The 18563-nt window shown below is 42.0% G+C and overlaps 1 protein-coding gene across 1 annotated transcript in view; it reads right to left on the bottom strand.

Moving 5' to 3' along the window:
• ift172 (intraflagellar transport 172) overlaps positions 1–18563 on the bottom strand; it is a 182858-nt gene that overhangs the window by 127890 nt on the left and 36405 nt on the right. Inside the window, exons 15-17 of the mRNA XM_056294524.1 lie at positions 11616–11728; positions 6645–6812; positions 6228–6364 (exon numbers count right to left, since the gene is read on the bottom strand). Coding sequence (XP_056150499.1) covers positions 6228–6364; positions 6645–6812; positions 11616–11728 — 418 coding nt within the window. The remainder of the gene's footprint in view (positions 1–6227; positions 6365–6644; positions 6813–11615; positions 11729–18563) is intronic.

The following is an 18563-nucleotide window of genomic DNA, read 5'->3' as shown; positions in this document are numbered from 1 at the left end:
CCTGTCAGCTTGAACAAGCCTGGCCATTCTCCTTGGATCTCTCATTTAAAAAGGTGTACTCAGCTACAGATTTGCCACTCACTGGATGCTTTTTGTTTTCATCACACTATTTGCTATAAACTCTAGGGACTGTAAACTCTAGGAAAAAATCCAAGGAGGTCAGCAGTTTCTGAGATGCTGGAACCATGGCTTTACAACAACTGAAGTGCTTGACCATGTCTGCATGCTTTACATATAGAGGTGTAGCCGCATGATTCATTGTTTGATGATTTGCATTGACAAGTAGGTGCACCTAATAAAGTGCTCAGTGAGTGCATATACACTCACTGAGCACTTTATCGGGAACAACTGTACACCTACTTATACATGCAATTATTTAATCAGCGAATCGTGTGGAAGCAGTGCAATGCATAAAATCATGTTGATATGAGTCAGGGGCTTCTGTTAATGTTCACACCAACCATCAGAATGGGGAAAAAATGTTTATTGTGTGCTTTCAACTGTGGCATGACTGTTGGTGCCACACAGGCTGGTTTGAGTATTTTTGTAACTGCTGCTCTCCTGGGATTTTCACACACAGTAGTCTAGAGTTTACTCAGAATGGTGCGAACAACAAAAGAAACTCCAGTGAGAGGCAGTTCTGCAGACAGAAGATGACAGAGCGAGGTCAATGGAGAAGGGCCAGACTGGTTCGAGTTGACAGGCTATGGTAACTCAGATAACCACTCTTTACAGTTGTAGTGAGCAGAAAAGCATCTCAGAATGTACATGTCGGACCTTGAGGTGGAAGACCACGTCAGGTTCCACTTCCGTCAGCCAGAAACAGAAAGCTGAGGCTGCAGTGGGCACAGGCTCACCAAAACTGGACAGTTGCAGACTGGAAAAACATAGCCTGGTCTAAAAAAAATCTTGATTTCTGCTGGGTCAGAATTTGGCGCCAACAGCACAAAACCATGGACCCAAACTGTGTTGTGTCAACTGCCTAGGCTGGTGGCAATGGTGTGGGGGATGTTTTTTTGGCACACTTTGGGCCCGCTAATATCAACCATCGTATGAATGCCACAGCCTATTTGAGTATTGCTGCTGACCATATGCATCCCTTCATGGCCACAATTTACCCTATCCTCTAATGGCTACTTCCAGCAGGATAATGCTACATGTCACAAAGCAAAGTCATCTCAAACTGGTTTCATGAAAATGACCATGAGTTCAATGTTCTTCAGTGGCCGTCCCAGTCACCGGCTCTGAATCCAATGGAACACCTTTGTGATATGGGAGATTGTCACAGGATTCTCTTTCAAACTCCTCGACAGGGGGAAAAACACAGGTGTAGTCAGAAAATATGATGGTGTGATCTATTATGCTGGCCTCCCAAGGTGCAGACAATGAGAATATTTGCACAAAAAAAAGGGCAGAATGATGAAAAACAAAACACTATACATAGGATTGCAAACTATTACAAAAAGGAGTTCTACAATAACCTTTAGAAAAAAAAAACCCAAAACTTTATATACAAAGAATTTACAACAGTACTACAATCACTGTACCAAAGCAAAGTAGCTGTTACCGCCTCTGAAACCAAACTAACTCTGCCTCCATCAGGGCCAATAGCAGCTCTTTTAAACAAGTAGCCCCTCCTACTAGGCTTAATCATATTAAAAAAAATAAATAAAATTAACACATTTCAAATAAGGATTATCCATATCTTCATAAACATACTTCGTACACCAAACCAAGTTATCTGCAGCAAAAATGAACATTACAATCAAGAAGCACAATTATGCAGTTCATGTGAACATGAAAGTTGGTGGTAACGTATTATTTAACAGAGGAAATGTTATGCCCTGTTTTGCCAAACATACTTGTTGATGGGACATGGCGTGATTATGCAACACACTACAACAGATGGTACGCCAATAAAACATTGGTGTGAATGTATGCCTAAATGAAAATAGAACTACCAAGTGTGCACCCTTGGGTTGTTCTACTGAAACAGAAGAACAGAGATATGATAGTGAAGTTTAACTACTTAGTGAGAAGGACAGATGGACGATAGTGGGGTTTATTAACTACTTACTGAGAAGGACAGAGGGATGATAGTGAGGTTTATTAACTACTTAGTGAGGAGGACAGAAAAATGATGGTGAGGTTTATTAACAATTTAGTGAGGAGGCCAGAGGGACGATAGTGAGGTTTATTAACTACTTAGTGAGGAGGAGAGAGGGATGATAGTGAGATTTATTAACTTAGTGAGAAGGACAGAGGGATGATAGAGGTTTATTAACTACTTAGTGGGGAGGACAGAGGAATGATAGTGAGGTTTATTAACTACTTAGTGAGAAGGACAGAGGGACGATAGTGAGATTTATTAACTACTTACAAGGACAGCGGGATGATAGTGAGGTTTACTAACTACTAAGTCAGAAGGACAGAGGGACAATAGTGAAGTTTATTAACTACTTAGTGAGAAGGACAGAGGGATGATAGTGAGGTTTATTTACTTAGTGAGAAGGACAGAGGGACGATAGTGAGGTTTATTAACTACTTAGTGAGGAGGACGGAGGGACAATAGTGAGGTATATTAACTACTTAGTGAGGAGGACAGATCGACGATAGTGAGGTATATTAACTACTTACTGAGAAAGACAGACGGACGATAGTGAGGTTTATTAACTACTTAGTGAGAATGACAGAGGGGCGATAGTGAAGTATATTAACTACTTACTGACAAGGACAGAGGGACGATAGTGAGGTTTATTAACTACTTAGTGAGAATGACAGAGGGACGATAGTGAGGTTTATTAACTACTTAGTGAGGAGGACAGAGGAACGATAGTGAGGTTTATTAACTACCTAGTGAGGAGGATAGAGGGACAATAGTGAGGTATATTAACTACTTACTGACAAGGACAGAGGGACGATAGTGAGGTTTATTAACTTAGTGAGAAGGACAGAGGGACGATAGTGAGGTTTATTAACTACTTAGTGAGAAGGACAGAGGGATGTAAGTGAGGTTTATGAACTACTTATTTAGGACAGAGGGACAATAGTGAAGTTTATTAACTACTTAGTGAGAAGGACAGAGGGACGATAGTGAGGTTTACTAACTACTAAGTGAGAGGGACAATAGTGAAGTTTATTAACTACTTAATGAGAAGGACAGAGGGATGATAGCGAGGTTAACTACTTAGTGAGAAGGACAGAGGGACAATAGTGAGGTTTATCAACTTAGTGAGAAGGACAGATCGACGATAGTGCGGTTTATTAACTACTTAGTGGGGAGGACAGATCGACGATAGTGAGGTTTATTAACTACTTAGTGAGAAGGACAGAGGGACGATAGTGAGGTTTATTAACTACTTAGTGAGAAGGACAGAGGTACAATAGTGAGGTTTATTAACAACTCAGTGAGGAGGTCAGAGGGATGATAGTGAGATTTATTAACTACTTAGTGAGAAGGACAGCGGGACGATAGTGAGGTTTATTAACTACTTGGTGAGAAGGACAGAGGGATGATGGTGAGGTTTATTAACTACTTAGTGAGAAGAACAGAAGGACCATAGTAAGGTTTATTAACTATTAGTTAGAAGTACAGAGGGACCATAGTGAGGTTTATTAACTACTTAGTGAGAAGGACAGAGGAATGATAGTAAGGTTTATTAACTATTAGTGAGGAGGACAGAGGGATGATAGTGAGGTTTATTAACTACTTAGTGAGAAGGACAGAGGGACCATAGTGAGGTTTATTGACTTCTTAGTAAGAAGCACAGAGGGACGATAGTGAGGTTTATTAACTACTTACTAAGACGGACAGTGGGATGATAGTGAGGTTTATTAACTACTTAGTGAGAAGGACATAGGGACAATAGTGAGGTTTATTAACTACTTAGTGACAAGGACAGAGGGACGATAGTGAGGTTTATTAACTACTTAGTGAGAAGGACAGAGGGACAATGGTGAAGTTTATTAACTACTTAGTGAGAAGGACAGAGGAACGATAGTGAAGTTTATTAACTACTTAGTGAGAAGGACAGATCAACGATAGTGCGGTTTATTAACTACTTAGTGAGGACGACAGAGGGACGATAGTGAGGTTTACTAACTACTAAGTCAGAAGGACAGAGGGACAACAGTGAAGTTTATTAACTACTTAGTGAGAAGGACAGAGGGATGATAGTGAGGTTTATTTACTTAGTGAGAAGGACAGAGGGACGATAGTGAGGTTTATTAACTACTTAGTGAGGAGGACGGAGGGACAATAGTGAGGTATATTAACTACTTAGTGTGGAGGACAGATCGACCATAGGGAGGTATATTAACTACTTACTGAGAAAGACAGACGGACGATAGTGAGGTTTATTAACTACTTACTGCCATGACAGAGGGACGATAGTGAGGTTTATTAACTACTTAGTGAGAATGACAGAGGGAAGATAGTGAGGTTTATTAACTACTTAGTGAGGAGGACAGAGGAACGATAGTGAGGTTTATTAACTACCTAGTGAGGAGGATAGAGGGACAATAGTGAGGTATATTAACTACTTACTGACAAGGACAGAGGGACGATAGTGAGGTTTATTAACTTAGTGAGAAGGACAGAGGGATGATAGTGAGGTTTATTAACTACTTAGTGAGAAGGACAGAGGGATGTAAGTGAGGTTTATGAACTACTTATTTAGGACAGAGGGACAATAGTGAAGTTTATTAACTACTTAGTGAGAAGGAAAGAGGGACGATAGTGAGGTTTACTAACTACTAAGTGAGAGGGACAATAGTGAAGTTTATTAACTACTTAATGAGAAGGACAGAGGGATGATAGCGAGGTTAACTACTTAGTGAGAAGGACAGAGGGACAATAGTGAGGTTTATCAACTTAGTGAGAAGGACAGATTGACGATAGTGCGGTTTATTAACTACTTAGTGGGGAGGACAGATCGACGATAGTGAGGTTTATTAACTACTTAGTGAGAAGGACAGAGGGACGATAGTGAGGTTTATTAACTACTTAGTGAGAAGGACAGAGGTACAATAGTGAGGTTTATTAACAACTCAGTGAGGAGGTCAGAGGGATGATAGTGAGATTTATTAACTACTTAGTGAGAAGGACAGCGGGACGATAGTGAGGTTTATTAACTACTTGGTGAGAAGGACAGAGGGATGATGGTGAGGTTTATTAACTACTTAGTGAGAAGCACAGAGGGACCATAGTAAGGTTTATAAACTATTAGTTAGAAGTACAGAGGGACCATAGTGAGGTTTATTAACTACTTAGTGAGAAGGGCAGAGGGACCATAGTGAGGTTTATTGACTTCTTAGTAAGAAGCACAGAGGGACGATAGTGAGGTTTATTAACTACTTACTAAGACGGACAGTGGGATGATAGTGAGGTTTATTAACTACTTAGTGAGAAGGACATAGGGACAATAGTGAGGTTTATTAACTTCTTATTGAGGACAGAGGGACAATAGTGAAGTTTATTAACTACTTAGTGAGAAGGACAGAGGGACAATGGTGAAGTTTATTAACTACTTAGTGAGAAGGACAGAGGAACGATAGGGAAGTTTATTAACTACTTAGTGAGAAGGACAGATCAACGATAGTGCGGTTTATTAACTACTTAGTGAGGACGACAGAGGGACGATAGTGAGGTTTACTAACTACTAAGTCAGAAGGACAGAGGGACAATAGTGAAGTTTATTAACTACTTAGTGAGAAGGACAGAGGGATGATAGTGAGGTTTATTAACTACTTAGTGAGAAGGACAGAGGGACGATAGTGAGGTTTATTAACTACTTAGTGAGAAGGACAGAGGAATGATGGTAAGGTTTATTAAATATTCGTGAGTAGGACAGAGGGATGATTGTGAGGTTTATTAACTACTTAGTGAGAAGGACAGAGGGACAATAGTGAGGTTTATTAACTACTTAGTGAGAAGGACAGAGGGATGATAGTGAGGTTTATTAACTACTTAGTGAGAAGCATGACGGACGTTAGTGAGGTTCATTAACTACTTAGTGAGAAGGACAGAGGGGCGATAGTGAGGTTTATTAACTACTTAGTGAGAAGGACAGAGGGATAACCAAACATTACTTTTATTCCTTTGAAAATCTAAAAATATACTACAGTCGCACCATAGTTAACGTTGCTAGAAAATGTTAGAATTTAGCTGTGCTTGTGGCCAAACAGAATGATTTCTCATTCAGAGACAGAACCACTGTGCTACTGACCTGTCATAATCCTCATCATCGATAGCAGTGCCAAATTCTATTAGGCCCTCGTCTAGTGTGTAAGTCACAGTGTTGACACCCTCTGTCACGATCACATCTGTCTTCCCGTTGGACCTTTCCAGGTCCACAACATCTCCCTACAAGGAAAAAGTTAGAACTAAAGAAACAAGGGAAACAGTGGCATTTTTGAATTAACCTTCACTGGGACCAGGTATTTTTTTTAAATAAGTTCAGCATCAGAGTGTCGGGTAAAACAGCTTGCTGATAAGAGAGCCAAGGTGGACTAAGATTACACAGAATGTGAGAAAAACAAGCAAGTAGGAAGGTATGATTTACTTCAAGTAGTGAGCGTTTTAGCTGTTTATGTGTAATAACATGGAAATGAGCCCTCTGCTTTGTCACAGTATGCTGTCTCACCTTGATAGGGAACATGGTGACACTCTCTGGGCAATCAATGCTGTACCAGACGCAGAGGTTGCCCCTGTTCTGGGCCACCACCACATCGCTGCCAGGCACCCACTGGGCATAGGAGCAGAAATTCAGCACGGTGGACTTCACAGCACTTTCTATGTCATAAAGGTGGAGCTGTAAATGAGGTGAAGAGAGGGAGATGTATTCATCTAACCTTGGTGGAGCTCTATGGTAGAATGAGTATAAGAAAACACTGTCAGACCAGAAAGGTGGTTGAATCCCATTATATTTATCTAGAGCTATGAGTCAAACGTTAATCTTTTTGGCTGGACCAGCCAGCGGGGCCAGCTCTACAACCGCGAATGTCTGTCAGTGATCATGTTAGTGACTGAAGTTACACGATTGGGCCACTGGATCAGTTGACCATCGATGTCACTGGTGTTACAATGATTGGTCAGCTGACCATCGACATCACTGGTAAACATGGAAGTGGGAGTTTCCCTACTGGTAGTTGCTCTTTCAAAATGAATCAGCGTAGTGGTTCCTGCTCATCCCACATTTATTTTACCGAATGTAGCTTAATCTTGTCATGTGATATGCTACTTCAGTACACTTAAACAAATATTACTGGGACCACTACTGAACATTGCAGATGAACATTTAACATCCAGGAATTCACATTATTATTATGCCCTGTGATGGACTGGTGGCCTTTACAGGGTGTCTCCCCGCCTGCCACCCAATGACTGCTGGGATAGGCTCCAGCATCCCGTGACCCCGGTTGGGATAAGGATGATGGATTTCACATTATAGACACTACCACAGATCATCCCTGTAGGAAATTGGCCACAATATCGAAACACTAACCAGAAACAGTCCAGCATATGTTGGGTTTTGACCTGGGATTGTGATTTTCTGTTCTCAGCAGAGGGTGTTGAACGCCAGCCCAGTTTAAACCCTGATCAAATGCATTTGAGTGTGTAAAGTCTAAAATTCAAAATCAAATATTGGCTCTATTGATCTTTGCACAGTTCTTAATTAACGGCTTGTCTTGATGCATGCTCAATAATCCAGGTAAGAAAGTCAGACAAGGTGGAACAGTTCATGTGAACACAGCATTTATGGACAGATACGTTTCATCATCTAAGTGACTGTTTTAGTCTCATCTGACTGCAGGTGCCCCACCCTTATAAACAACAGTGACTGCAGGTGTCCCCACCCTTATAAACAATAGTGACTGCAGGTGTCTCCACCCTTATAAACAATACAGTGACTGCAGGTGTCTCCACCCCTATAAACAATACAGTGACTGCAGGTGTTCCCACCCTTATAAACAATACAGTGGCATAACCACCCAAACCAACAACCAGTTTCATATGCAGATATGGGTGTGACCTTTAACCAGAGTTTCAAAGGCCATGTGTACTATTCACAGAGGATTAGGGATTGTTGCAACAATTCCTAATTTCCTTTTGATTGTTGTGATAACCAAACATGTTGTTCAGTCATGCTTTTCCAGCTCAAGCTAATCTCCAAAATAAGGTCATTTTTATCAATTACCGCTCTGCAAAATGTTGTACATGCTTTTATCTATTCTCAGCTTGACTATTGCAATGCACTTTATTCTGGTATCATCAAGGGCTCCCTCCACCGTCTTCAGTTGGTACTACACACTGCTACTGGGCTCATTACCGGGACAAAGAGGCGTGACCACATCACTCCTGTGCTTGCCTCCGTACACTGGCTCCCTGTTATATTTCGAATTGATTTTAACATTTTACTGCTCACTTTTAAGGCTTTAAATGGTCTTGTTCCTACATACATGTGTGATGTATTGACCTGGTATACACCCCCTCCACCATTAAGACCTGCAGATGGAGCTCTGCTGGTTATTCCCAGGTCTGGGTTTGTTACAAAGGGTGATGGGCTTTGCTGTTGGAGCCCCAACACTATGTAGCTCACTTCCTGTTGAACCAAGATAAACAAAGGCTCTAGCTTCTTTTACATCTCATCTTAAAACTTGTCTTTTTATGAAAGCTTTCACAAATGTTTGATTTTTTTTTCCAATTTATTTATACTGTTTTTATTTTTACTCTTACTTATTTGGTCTAACTCTTATTTTTGCCTTGTCTGATTTTATTTCTTTGTAAAGCATTTTGTAACATTGTTTTAGAAAAGTGTTGTATAAATAAAGTTATTATTATTAACATTATAGCTGTCAGAACTTACACAGCCTTATTACAGCTGGAAAGATCATCAGAGCTGCTCTCCATCCATCCACGCCATCTATGATGCACGGTGCACCCGGTAGGCTCTCAGCATCGTGAAGGACCCCACCCACCCTTCCCTCATCCACTCACCTTCCTACCCTCTGGCAGGAGGAACCGGAGCATCCGCCCTGCCTCCACTAGACTATGCACCAGACTATGTACCAGCTTCATTCCTCAGGCTGTGGGGTTCCTCAACAGCCTGAACACTTGGACTTCCATAAAATGACTTTTTGACCGTCTCATTCACTGCCCATGTCAGGTGTGCTTGTGATGTTCAGGTCTGTGAAGTAATTCTTGTTTTTAGTGCACTTTTTGTTATTAATATTTACTGTGTGTTATTTGTTTTTATGTGGCACTGAGGTCCATGTGGAATGTTATTTCATTACCTTGCAAGTATGAGATCGCGATATAGGATTAATTGTTAAGCCCTAATGCAAATAAACCTGACTTGACATGACTGAGGTTTCCTCCACAGACACAACTGCTCTGTATGACAAGACAAGCATCTACCAACTCTAAAGATTACACATTCAATAATAATGATAAAATGGGAGGCGGGGTGTCCAAACATCAACCCGCGCACATGGGTTAATTCTTTCTTCAGGCTTGGCCTTCACATATGTGACTAACTCCGTTTGGAATGGGACCAAAGACCACAAAAATTGAATTGGAAACTTGCTTAAATAAGTAATTTCATGTAGCATAAAAAGAAAAACTGAAACGCTCTAAAATGGCAACCACAAAGATTCTGGTTGCATTCTGTCTTGGAATACACTTCCCAAGAGTCACTCTGTTACCGGCTGACTAGGTTAACCACAACAACACTGGAACACAGTGTGTGCTCCACCTGGTGGACCGCTCTATCCTCTCTGGTGGACCAGCCACAGCTGGGTGACATAACACATGTCCTACGTTTGCCACACTTGGGATTTTTGGTGGAACTGTCACCACAGACACATTTGTATTTCTCCATATTAATAAAGGGGTTTTGTCAGTGGCCATAAGGCTGAATCATCATTGTATCACCTTGTTCAGTGAATGACAGTAGCTTATCAAACACTTATCCAGGCGAGAACCTCCGAGACTGCCACTCTAAATAACTCTGCATTGAGTGCATTAAAAAAAATAAAATCAGATTTTCTGATCACATTTTTTATATCAAAAAATAAAGACAAAATCTGTCCTGGATCATGTATACTTTTGCTCTGGCCAGCTCTTACATAAGTTGGTGCACAGCAGCTGTGAACAAAACAGAGGGAGCGTATGTGGCCTGAAGCAAGAGAGAGGATGTCACCTTGTACATGGCCCTTCACATCAGGAATCAAGTCAGGTCCTACTCTGTTTAACAACTGAGACAGACTACATGCAGCGCTGAAGAGTTGACAGAAGCGGGCACCTGTTAAAGTGGGAAAGTTTGAATGCTGAATGGCAGGCTGTTTCCTTTGAAAAGCTCTGGAATTCGAAAACTCTGAAAGTTGCAAAAGACGGACGGGAATGCAGAGCCCCTGGGGAGTGCAGAAGGGGAAAGAAGAGAGGCTTCTTCTAAATGGCTTGGCACCACATCTCCATAGATTCAAAGGTGGGCATGACCAAACATTCCAACGTCAACCTGCTTATGAAGTTCACAGATCTCCACAGAAAAATGTAGGCTGCACAAACAGAAGCTGGGCTGCCAAAAGAAGCCAGAAGTGAGCTCTGTAAAGATCACCTGGGAAGGCACGCCACCCTTTAGTGCTTCGCATCCCCCAACAACTAAAGAATTGCTACACAATGATAGCTAATAGATAGCAAACTTTAAAGATATAAGATTACATGAAACTATCCAAGCTGAATTAAAAAGACCAAGATCTTAACTCTGACAGCAGAAAAGCAACTTCAGAAAACTAAAAAATATCAATAAGCCCCATCACAAAGATGACCTGGTCTCCACAAACATTTCAGAACATAAATTTAAGTACACTGAGGCGCTAACATTCTGATTTGATCACTTGCACCAAGAATTTTAACATTTAAAACCAAATAATGTTGTGCTGCCACTGACATGACATACACAATGAGCATTTTGACCATCAGTAAAAGCAGTGAGACAGATTTAGTACAAAAATCAACAATTTAAATGCATGCACTAAATGTGCAGACTGAGGAGATTGTTGTATCTCATCCTAGACAAGACACACAAAGCAAGAGAGGCAAGATTGAGATAGTTTGGACATGTGTGGGGGAGAGATGCTGAGTATACTGGGAGAAGGATGCTGAATATGGAGCTGCCAGGGAAGAGGAAAAGAGGAAGACCAAAGAGGAGGTTTATGGATGTGGTGAGGGAGGACATGCAGGTGGCTGGTGTGACAGAGGAAGATGCAGAGGACAGGAAGAAATGGAAACAGATGATCCGCTGCGGCGCCCCCTAACGGGAGCAGCCAAAAGTAGTAGTAGTAGTAGTAGTTGATCCTAGACAAGGCATAGATATCTGTCTGTATCTAAGGAACATCCTTTCTAATGCACTGTTATTCACCTAATAAAAAATGAAAAATGCAAAATAGGTTGATGTTTTGAAACAGGTTGTTGTCCTTCTCACTTAGTAGTCAGTAAACCTCACTACCGCCCCTCTGTCCTTCTCACTATTTAGTATTTTCTCTCTACCTGCTGTACTCTAGCTAGGCCTCCCCCATTGATGAAACTGTTTGAAGGTGTTTCTTGTCGGTCTTACCCGCAGCTTCTTATCCCTGTACAGCAGCTTGCGGCCCGTTTCATTCAGCTCCAGCCAGTCAATCTTGGAGTTGTGGCTGATGGTGCCCAGGTTATAGCCTCCAGCCAAGTCCACTAGTAGACAGCAGGAAGGGAGTTGGAGAAAAAGAAAAAGAGATTAGCTGAGCAATGGAGCCATGAGACTGAAGGAACTAACAGTGGAGGCAGACCATCGCTTATTTAAACTGCAAATCACTTAGTGAGGTGATGGTAGCCACTGCTGGCCAAGTTGTCATTAAACCTTTTGTGGTGGTGCTATTTTCACACAAGTGTTGCAGCCCTTGGCTAATGCTGTTGAGGACCTGAGAGAACTAAACAGTTAAAAGTCTGATTCAACTTCACTAGAGTCGATGCTGACAGTGTTCGTTGCCACAAGTGCAACACATCTTTTGCATGTAAGGGCATTAACACAAGCAATATTTCAAAACAGCTAGTGAAAGTGCATCGAATACAGGTGGAGAAATGCAGTTTTCGACTGCCTAGCTCGTAGTCCATCTCTCATTGCCCCATCCACCTCAGGTACATTATGTATGCTAGCAGCCTTGAGCCCATACGGAGTCGACTAAATTATGCAAACATGGGTTGATGATTAAAAGTAAAGCTCTGTCCAGACATGAGAAAATAAAGCAATGTTCATTCTGTTTTTAAATTGCGTTTTTTCTCTGATTGAGCCAGAGGAAGTTTTATGACGTCCAGCACTTCATAGCAGAGAGACAAGCCATAACACGGGAAAGATTGTGCGTGTCATTACCAGTAAGTGGGACATAAAGCTGGGTGTCATCTGCATAACAGTGAAAATTAATATTTTGATGACAGATGATCTGACCCAGGGGGAGCATGTAAATGGAAAATAACACCACATGTGAGGGTGGCTGGGGATGAGAAGAATTCTCCCGGTATAACAGAAAAAGATCTGTCAGATAGTTAGGACTGGAATCAGGTCAGAGCAGTATCCTTAATGCCCACATAGTTTTCCAGGTGATTTAAAAGGATGTCATGGTTGACCGTATCAAAAGCAGAACTCAGGTTAAGCAGAATTAAAACTGAGCAAGCACCAGAGTCAGCGGTGAGCAACAAGTCGTTGGTAACTTTAATGAGAGCTGTTTCTGTGCTGTTCTGGGTACAGAATCCTGATTGACATTGCTCAAAAATACCACAACTATTCATGTGTGTGATCAGATGAAGAGCAACAGACTGTTCTAAAATTTTAGATAAAAAAGGCAGATTAGAAATTGGTCTAAAATTGCTTATAACAAGAGGGTCAAGCGTAGGCTTCTTCAGGAGAGGTTAGACTATTGCGTGTTTAAAACTAGATGGCAACAAACCGGTAGACAGTGAGCAGTTGATAATGGGGAGAATTTGTGGGCCAACAGTGTGAAACACCTCTCAGAAATCTAGTGAGGATGGTGTCCAGTTGACAGGTGGAAGAGTTCAAATAGGAGATTGGCTCTTCTAAGTCTAATAGAGAATTTGCTTAAAACGAGCCAGACTGGTAGAGGGTTCAATGCAAGTGGGGATATTGCTCGTCACCGGTGTAATGTGGAGCCTAATGTCATCTATTTGTAGCACCTGTGTCACTATAAAGACAGCTAGAAGCCCCTGGACCAGTTCTAGGCTCGGGGGGAGTGGTATATCAATTAAGTAGTAGACCAGAGACAGGGGATAAAGTATAAACAAGCCAGCAATTTTAATAAACAGCGCTGAATAACACACACACACACACACACACACACACACACACACACACACACACACACACACAATGTATTGACAAGGTAGGCTACACAAAACCAGGTGAGTTACCAGTTTCTTATTTAACCTTTTCTATAATTTAGAATAGGTTATTTCAAGTTTTTAGATTGATTTAATCAACTTTAGTTCTTTTAAGTTTTAGACGTCTATTTATATCACTAATTTGAAGTTTAGATCTATTTATTTTATCTTGAGTTAACTATTTTCTTTTTCAGGTGCAGATGACCGGTAAGTATAATCTCCTTTTTTTCAGGTACGAGGTAAGCGTTACATTCTTTTTTCTCTTCTAGGGAACTACAGGTAAGTATAATTTCACTTTAACCTTTAAATTCACTAATACCTTTTTTAGGTGACTAACCGTTTAACACTCTTTTTTCACAGGAGAAACACCAATCAAGATCAACTTGAACAGTCAGAATACACCAAAACAAAAATAAAGAAAGTAACCCTTTAAATCTTTGGATAGTCCTTGTGGTCCAAGCTCAAATGAATAATCAGTTTTGTAATCTCAGTCCAGCTTCCTCACTGAGAATGAGAAATCCAAAGTTCCACAATCCTACCAGAAAGGTGGAATAACGGTCTGTTCAGGTAGGTCAATAAACGGGGTGAAACAAGACGACAGATAAACACAACACAGACATACAGGGGTGGATGGAAAGAGGAACTAAGAGAGGGAGAAGCGGCAGCCACACGACGACAGGAGTACTCTCCGACTTGGACAGATACAAAAGGGAAAGAAAAACAAACATCATAAATCACAGATGAAGTCTGAAGAGGTGAGTCCTGATTAATGACTTGAATGTGGGCAGACTGCAGCAGTGTCTGATGTGCTTGGGGAGGGAGTTGAGGGAGGGAGCAGGTCGAGTGCTCGGTCCTTAGTCTGCCTCAGATAAGGGGTAGATGAGAGGATGGGGGCGGGGGCACGAGAAGGCAATGGAGAAGAGGTGTGTCTTGACACAGGACTGGAAGAGTAGGAGGGATTCTGAGTCTCTAATGATTTTGGGGAGTGAGTTCCAGAGCCTGGGAGCTGCCCTGGAGAAGGCTCGGTCACCAAAGCCACGGAGGTTGGACCTGGGGTTAGAGAGAAGGGAGGCTGAGGTGGATCTGAGGGACCGAGAGGGTTGGTAGGGGGAGAGAAGGTCACTGAGGTATGGGGGAGCCAGTTTGTGAATGGCTTTATAAGTAAGAACCAGGATTTTGTAATTGATCCGGTGGGAGATGGGTAGCCAGTGGAGGTCTTTTAGGACTGGGGTGATGTGGTGAAAGTTAAAAGTTGGGCAGATGCATTTTGGACCAATTGGAGTCTCTTGATAGAGCTAGCACTGATGCCATAGAGGAGTGAGTTGCAGTAATCAAGGCGGGAGGAGATGAAGGCATGGATCAGTATCTCAGCAGCAGGGCGTGTGAGAGAGTCTTATTTTCGCAATGTTGCGAAGGTGGTACAAGGAGGATTTGACCATTTGGCGGATATGTGGCTCAAGGGAGAGGGTAGGTTAAGGGTATTACTAGCTGGAGCCAATAAAAACGTTTTTCTTAAACTACTAGCTGACTTTGAATTAAAAGACTGAGAGCGGACAGGATAATAACAATGATAGTTGATCCTCTGCATTTTATACTTAAGCCCCTCTGATAACACAGGTTGTCTCATTTGCCTGGACTGCTCCCTGGTACACACCTGAACTACATCAGCTCAAGGCTATAGGTCGGCACCATGAGAGAATTTTGCACCAAGACTTGATTTATTCATAAACAAATGTATTTTGATCATATACTCCATTACAAAAATGTTCTTTCAACAGCTAAAACATCCTATTATGCAAATATCATCAGTGCAGGTGAAGGGAATATCAGAACTCTCTTCTCCACAGTGAAAAGGTTACTCAACCCACTTGAAGCCAATATGAACAATAAACATTTCTAATGAACAACACTCTGCTTTTTTGAAGTTGTCCAACTCCAAAATTAGTACAATTCATGAGCAGCTGGCCTCTGCTAACATCATGCAAACTGACCTGCCATCAGCAAGCACCATGAGACTGTCCCCATCCACTGTCCTATTTGACTTCAGTCTTCCAACTGAAAATCACATTTTTGAACTTAATTACTAAGTCAATACCGCCACATATCACCTGGACTGAATTCCCACAACCCTAGTTAAAACAAGCCTGCTCTATCATTTCCCTGATAACCTCCATCATCAACTCCTCTCTGTCCACTGGTACAGTTCCCCCTTCACTGAAGGTTGCCATAATCAGACCAACTCACAAAAAACAGGTTTAGTTTCTAATGACCAAAACAACTACCGGCCTATTTCCAGTTTACCATTCATCTCCAAAATAACCGAGAGGGTAGTTGCATCTTAACTCCAGATCTACCTTGATAGCAATAATCTCTTTGAACAATTTTAATCTGGTTTTCAAAACTCTTTTTTTTGTGATCAAATATTTTTTATTTTATCATTTTTTAAACAAGACACACAAATGAACCATAATGCAAACAAAAACCCACCCACAAACGAGAAAAAAAAGGAAAAGAAAAGAAAAAAAAACTACAGAAAAAATTGCAAAAAAGAAACAGCATACAGTACTCGGTCAGTGTTCAGTCAATAAAGTTCTTCAACTCAGCGGCCACAGAATTACACATGTCTATAGTTCCAGCCCTTGCTCCATGGATCCTTGCTGTCGCTCCAAATATACAATGTCCAGATATAAGAGGGACCAATGACGAGATGACAAATCATCTGGAGCTTTCCAACGCATAGCAACCATCTTCTTGGCTGCTGTGAGTCCCACAAGCAATATGCGCTGCTTGATTTGTGGTACATGTAGTGCAGAGAAGTCATTGAGAAGTAATACCGCAGGCTCAGCAGGTACAGTAATCGACAAAAATTGGGACAATTTATCAGCAACCATTTCCCAAAACCTTTTCACCCTTGGACATCCCCAGACCATATGAAAGAAGGTTCCAACCACATTCAGCGAACAAAGTGTACAGTTTGGGCTATCAGCAAGTTTCATACAAAACCCCTGTCGTGGGGTGCGATATGTCCGATGTATAAAATTATAGTGTATCTGCTGATGATCTGGATTCCTAGACGCTAAGAGAATACTAGACCACACTGTCTCCCAACAGAACTCAGTATCCAGATCGGGCACATCTGTTCTCCAAATTGTGTCCAGTGCAAGGGGTTTGTATGTTCTTTCCAGGATAAAGCCATACAGCACAGAAACTACTACTACTAACCTTTTCACTAATTATTCTATAAAGTGGATGCACTGGGAGAGAAGAGAGCCACGGCACCCCGTGAGCCTTCATGGAAGCCCTCAACTGAAGATAGAAAAAAAAAGACCAGGCCGGTAAATCATATTGATTCCTGAGATCCTCAAAAGAGCGCAGACCACGGTCATCACACAGATTACCAAGAGAGTGTACACCCCTACTGGACCAGCTATTATGCGGGATAGGACGACGATCAACTAGGAGACCTTGGTTGTAAAATATAGGAGAGCAAACGTTCCACTTAGCGGTGATCTTACATGCCGACTCCACAGATCTCCAGACCGCAACCAGGTGTGATATGATGGGGCCAAATCGTTTCCTACACTGGGCAGTAGAAATATTAGAAAACAGTAAATCTGCTAGTCGTATGGGGTGAACCAAGTTTTCTTCCAAAGATTTCCACGGGACCTCTGCACAAGGATCGAGCCAGGTCGTAAGTGAACGCAAGGTGTAGGCCCAACAGTAATACTTTAAGTTAGGGAGCGCAATGCCACCATCTGATCTGTTACGATTCATGGTCGTGCGTTTGAGGCGAGGAGGCTTGTTCTTCCAGACGAATTTGGTAATCGCTGAATGGAGTTTATCCCAGTACCGAGGAGGGGGCGGAAGAGGGAGCATAGAGCTAACAAAATTAACCCGCGGCAATATATTCATCTTGACGATGGAAACCCTAGCACGAATGGAATTGGGCATTGAAGCCCATCTAATCATGTCCTCAGAGACCTTCTTAAAGGTCAAGTCGAAGTTAGATTTTGTTGTGACGGGGGAAGTACGGCCGACCGCATGGCCTCGTTTAGGGGCAATAACGCTGATTTGGTCCAATTAATTCTGTAACCCGATAAGGAACTAAATTGGTCAAAAATATCCAGGAGAGGAGGAATTGATTTGGGGCATCGGCTACATACAGGAGACAATCGTCCGCGTATAACGAAATAAGGTGAGAGGTACCATTGAGCACGAGGGGAACAACGAGATCAGACTGCCTAATAGTCTGTGCTAGGGGTTCCAGTGAGAGCACAAACAGCAGGGGGCTAAGGGGACAACCCTTCCTGGAGCCCCTGGCTATATCAAACAAGGGTGAAGAAGTCTTCCCGGTAAGAACTCTAGCAGTAGGGTTAGCATACATCACCCTGATCATATTAATAAAGGGATCACCGATACCCATGGCAGCCAGCACAGACCAGAGAAAAGACCACTCAAGGCGGTCAAAAGCTTTAAGAGCATCAAGTGACAGCACAGCAGCAGGCGTTCTAATGCTAGAAGCTTTGTCAATAATGTGGAGCAAACGTCTGACATTGTCAGGGGCCAACCTTGTTCTGATAAACCCAGTCTGGTCGCAGTGTACTAACTTAAGCATATAATTTTGGAGGCGGCCTGCTAAAGTTTTAGCGTAAATCTTAACATCAGCATTGAGCAGAGAAAGAGGTCTATAATTGCCACATTCAGTGGGATCTTTGCCTTTCTTCAATAATAATGAAATAATAGCAATATTCACATCCCTTGCGAGAGACCCTTCATCAATAGAAAACAATATCATGTTGAGAAGGTGCTGTAATATTTGCTAGTAATATTTGATTTGCTAATGTCCCTTACGGCTTTCCGTAGCGCCACAACAAAGTCACGTGATGTACGTAACAACGTCAGTCGGAATCCGGTCGGTGAATAAACACCCAGCACGAGAGAAGTCGTCCTTGCTTTATTAATGTTATAAGTTAACATAGCCAGAGGGCACAGATCATTACATGGTGTCAGAGTAGCGGAGTTTAAATACCCAATATGGATTCGTACGGCGTTCCAGCTCCACGGATGGACTGGGAATCGGCGAACTTACCTGAAGCATGGAGACGATTTCGGCAAACAACGGAGCTAATGTTCAAGG

Source organism: Lampris incognitus, chromosome 15, assembly GCF_029633865.1.
Source record: "Lampris incognitus isolate fLamInc1 chromosome 15, fLamInc1.hap2, whole genome shotgun sequence".
NCBI lineage: Eukaryota > Metazoa > Chordata > Actinopteri > Lampriformes > Lampridae > Lampris > Lampris incognitus.
This window is presented reverse-complemented; position numbering and strand designations above follow the sequence as displayed.